General features: G+C 37.4%; 1 protein-coding gene across 1 annotated transcript; it reads right to left on the bottom strand.

The window, feature by feature from the left end:
- Window positions 1-745: 745 nt before the first annotated feature.
- LOC140750270 (peptidoglycan recognition protein-like) lies at window positions 746-3,808 on the bottom strand. The gene is made up of 4 exons (XM_073083713.1): window positions 3,673-3,808; window positions 3,118-3,328; window positions 1,589-1,704; window positions 746-1,113 (listed from the first exon to the last, which is right to left on the bottom strand). Exons 1-4 carry the CDS (start codon window positions 3,788-3,790, stop codon window positions 905-907), a joined length of 654 nt encoding a protein of 217 aa, XP_072939814.1. The 5' UTR covers window positions 3,791-3,808; the 3' UTR covers window positions 746-904.
- Window positions 3,809-5,176: the final 1,368 nt, after the last annotated feature.

Raw genomic sequence — 5,176 nt, 5'->3', positions numbered from 1 at the left:
ATGGTTTTTGTTTTCTCCAATACTGTTACTGACTAATGATAAATCATTGACTAATGGATTTATGTTTATATATTAAAAAATATTTACCTTTATATGTAACTGAATAGTGCATGTACTAATTAAATATTTGAAACTGATGTCATCAGCAACCCATTATTGTCCCACTGCTGGGCACGGGTCTCCTCTCATAATGAGAAGAATTAGGCCATACTCCACCGCGTCAAGTGAGTAATGGTAAACTTCACATACCTTTGAATACTTCTTTTTTTTTAAGATTTCTCAGGTTTGCAGGTTTCCTCACGATATTTTCCTTCACCGTTTGAGTAAGTGATTATTAATTTCTAATTCGCACAGAACTTTGAAAAATGAGAGGTGCGTGCCTAAGATTTGAACCTCGCACCTCTCGATCAAAAGCTGCTGCTTCTGTGTGTCTACTTTGTAAATGACTAAAATTACTGACACAGGTTTAAATTAGATATCTGAGTAGGGTGGCTATATTGATTGTAGGCTAAAAAAATATATATTATTTTTGAATTTAGAGCAGGACTTAGCAAAAACAGTGGATAAATTCATTGACATTCAGAGCTGATGAAATCAAGTGGGATTTAGTAAGTTCATGAATAAAAATAGGTTAAGTGAGAAAAGGCTATAAACTGCATACAACCATTATGATACTGATCTGATAGGCTTTTAGATAAATAAAAGTTTATCTATTATAATGAATAAGAAAACCAACACATTCGTATACAGTGAAGTTTAATTATTCAAAAAAGTAATACACAGCACAAACTTACATCTAGGAGTATTTTCATAGGACTACAATAAGTACAGTATAAAATACTTACAAAATTATAAAAGTAAGTCATAGCCATTATTCGATCCACTCGTAACTAAATGTCATTAATCAGTTCTTGTACTGAGCCAAATTTGAGACATCGTGGGTCCAGTGCGGCCAGGTCTGGATGATCCTCTGGAGAGCGTCTCCAGGACTGATAGTGCTGACGAGCTGACGGTGACCCACCAAGCTGTAGTCGTAGGCCAAGTAATGAGTGTTGAGGAAACATCCCAGGAAACGTTCGGCGGCGTCTAATGCTTTTTGCGTTGGGGCTTTCACTGTGAAAGATGGGTTTAAAATTAGAACATATAGATATAATATAATTTTCTCCTATACAGACATCTACCAATTTTTCATCAATACCACAATTGATAATTATGAGAATAAAGAATATCACTAGGCATGGAGACATTTCTTAGTCGATTTTCCCAATCACAATGAAGTATAAATAAAGTTATAAATTATCAAAATAAATATATTGTAACCCAGTACATTTTTATTGAACAATAAAGCTAAAGCACACTATCCGCTCAATAGAAAGTGGACAAAACAAATTTAATGAACTCGAAAGCATTGAAAACCTGGTATTCGTCACAAGTGCTGCCCTTGAGGACTCATAGTACGACATTCTATTAATAACTTGATAAAATAATACACTATTTCTACACTACGACCACTGATATACCACACAAGTAATTCATAATTTACTTAATACCTATTCCATTTAATATTAATAAGCAAATAAGATCTAACCTCTGAAATCGCCGATGAATGAGAGGCTGATAGATTTGTCGTTGTAGTTCTTCGTATGGGCACCGACCTTCCAACCAGCGCCTTCATAAATCTTTCCATTTCCACCGACCATGAATCTAGAAATTAATCAATTTAGTTAGTTAATTCAATAAATTCTAATGCAATTAATGCATAATTATGTCTGTTAATATCTATGTTAATAAGTCTTAATATGTTATGCAAGTATATTATGCACTTATAAGAATTATTTCAACAACATTAAAAATACCTATGTAATTATCGGAAAATATATTTTATATACTACTAGACTTAGCAATGAAATTAAATTTAAGTAGTAAGTAGTAGATAGTTTTCTCTAAAATCCCATACCACAGATACGCATAGGTAACCTACCTTTTTGAAGGTGGTAGAACCCTTTGTGGTTCGACTCCGGCGGCACCACCGCCACACCTATTTCTGCCTAATAACAGCAGTGTTAAGCGCTGCTGTGTTCCGGTTTGAAAGGTGTGGTAAGGGAGACAGACTTTTCCGAGGCGTTCCAGCTTAGTCCTCAGGGGTAGCGGCGCATCTGTGGCCGACCTCAGGTAGGAATATCTAATCCTATCTGGGGTTGATTACAGATGTCCATGGGCGGCAGTAGCCACTTACCATCAGGTGGACTGCATGCTCGTCTGCTACTCTTATATTATAAAAAAAAAAAAAAAAAAAAACCTACCTTTGGTAAGAAACTTATCTGATGCACTAGCATTTATATTGTACATGGGGGGCAGTGCCCACCTATCCTCAGCTAGAATGATCGTTTACTTTAATCTTCTAAAAAATAGCAAGCATAACTTAAGCGGAAAATGTCCGTTTTAAACTTCAGTACCAGGATGACAGAGCTTTGCTCGGTGTTGTAATAATAAAACAAAAATACCGATTATTCTCTATAATATAAAAATAAATCGCTATATCTGTTGCTAATAGCAAATCTCGAGAACAGCTAAACCGATTTCGATAATTCTTTTTTTATAATATTCCTTGAAGTACAAGGATGGTTCTTACGGAGAGAAAAAAATTAAAAAAATGCCTGAAAAAGTCTAAAAACAATACCTTTTCTATATTCCCGTTCAAAAGATTCGTAATAATACTTAAAAGTCAATTTGAACTTTAATACCATACCATAAAGTTTAATTATTAGTGGAGGGGTTCCAGGAAGGCAAACAATTGACAGATCCGTGAAGCGTGACATTCGACTAATAATGGTGCACGTTAATATATACAAGAATTGCTCGTTTAAAGATATTATATTTACTTATATCTTATCGATAGGTATATTATCATGTATATCGATATGGTATATTTGAATGCAAAAACGGTTTTTAATTACGGAATCGTTATACAGTCTACAATTCCATAGAAATAGCACAGAGTCGCACCACATGGAAGACCATCATAGACAAGGCTGTTTTTGATGGTCACGACCCTTAGCCATGAGGATTTGACTACGAAGATATCATTATACTGTACAACGTAGAAAAACCACTTACGACAATCCAATATCCCTGAAGCCGTTATTAATTTGGTTGTTGCGGATGGCTTGCGCGATCCGTATACATTCGCCTTCGGATGAGCACTCTGACGTCACGGTGTGCGTCACCACCACCAGCCCCACGGGTGTCTGCAAGTCCCTGTCATGCAACGCTGGTACACCGACACCCCACGAACGGATTGGCACCACATCACATAGCCTCGCTTCAACTGGGAAAGCAAAATTATATCTTAAGTCTTACACGTGGATTATCTTTGTTACGTCATGGACGCATAGAGACCGATGGAAGAAGCTTTTCTGTGCTGATCTTCACTGCACCAATTTTTGAACTTGAGGCGTATGCGGAAACCTAGACGAGGTTTTCAAAACGTCTTGAAGATTGCATTGCATTTGTAATCGACATCTCTTGAAACTCCAGTCCTGATAGGCTACAGTGACAACTACATCAGTATTGGTGATATCTACTACATTCAATCTACTGCTTTCAAAAAATACATTTGAAGCGATTTAGTTAAAAACACTACAACTTCACAACACTTTACAAAAGAATTACCGATAGGCGCGGCGATCAAGAAGGACTTCACCAAAAAGAAAAGCAAGATGATATTCATATTTGTAACGAGGAACAACAAGAAAATCAAATAATAATTGTTGTGGATCCGACAGTTCATCTATCAAATCGCGGAGACAATGGAAGTGGACAGCAATCGTCACACTATATGTATTGGTCAGATTGGACACGGTAAACCCCCTGTAATCCTGTATCAACATTGTGTCACTGTAATATTAGGTACGTACATATTATCTTGCGATAATCGCTTTAGCTACCTATTAAGCAGATACGTTTGCGCGAATTGCTCGTGCGCGATGACACTTTATCTTTGCCTTGTTTTTGTCCTCGATAAGAATTTTAAGGGGTTTAAAAAGATTCTAGAATGCACTTTGATCATCTTCATGTAAGATACAAGATAATGAGCCAATAAAGATATAGTACTAGTTAATCTACCCGTAATTTATTTTTACCATATCTTTATAGGCTAGTATGTAGTAACTTGTAATTAAATTGAAGGTGGTACAAACCTTTGTGGTTCGACTCTAGCGGCACTACCGCCACACCTATTTCTGCCTCATCACAGCAGTGTTAAGCGCTGCTATGTTCTGGTTTGAAGGGTGTGGTAAGGTGGGAGACATACTTTTCCGAGGCGTTCCAGCTCAGGGATAGCGGCGCATCTGTTACTGACCTCAAGTAGGAATATCTAATCCTATCTGGGGTTGACTGGCGTGGACTGCATGCTCGTCTGCTACTCCTATATCATAAAAAAACTACTATAGCAATGCAGACTGTCTTTTTATGTCCCATTGTTGAACACAGGTTCCTCTACACGGTCTGGGAAGACTTGGAACATACTGAATTACTGATGTACCACGGTTTTCTATGCGGATTAGTGGAGGAAGGTGTAGTTCGACCGGAGAGGTGCCACATCCATACCTGTTTCTAGCCCAACGCAGTTTTTGGGTTTCGGTGAAAGATTGTGAATGCCAACAAACTTACATACGAGGCTACGATCCTAGTCCCCAAGAGTACCAACATATCTGTCATGAACTTTAGGTAGAACACCTGTTCTATATGCTGTTGTTACATACGAGTATGTTCGTTGGCGGTACAGACCATGTATCATCAGATTGCATTCCCGTCTATTACCTCTATATTAATAAAAGCACTCGTACATCCCGAATAGGAGCTATTTTCGAACCGTCTCTGTGACCTCCAAAAGATTTAACGTCTGTTATCCAATTATAACAATCTATCGCCTACGTGCTCTCCGAAGCGAGATTTAAATGGATCGTAGATGAATTGAATCTCCTCGTGTAAATGTACACAACAGCGTTGGACATGGGCGGGGCTACTGCCCCAGGCCTCCACAAGAGAGGGGCCGCACAATAGAGATAAATATTATACAAATTTCTTTTGCGTCTTTTTTAAACAGCTTTTTCGCATTTTTAACGACAATATTTGCACTAATACATTTTTTTTTTAGAAATAATTTTATTCGTTG

This window comes from Epargyreus clarus, unplaced genomic scaffold (genome assembly GCF_041222505.1).
Source record: "Epargyreus clarus isolate Ecla_fem2 unplaced genomic scaffold, WU_Ecla_fem_2.2 ptg000019l, whole genome shotgun sequence".
NCBI classification, from domain to species: Eukaryota; Metazoa; Arthropoda; class Insecta; order Lepidoptera; family Hesperiidae; genus Epargyreus; species Epargyreus clarus.
The sequence above is the reverse complement of the archived record's forward strand: the minus strand, read 5'-3'. Positions and strand labels throughout refer to the sequence as shown.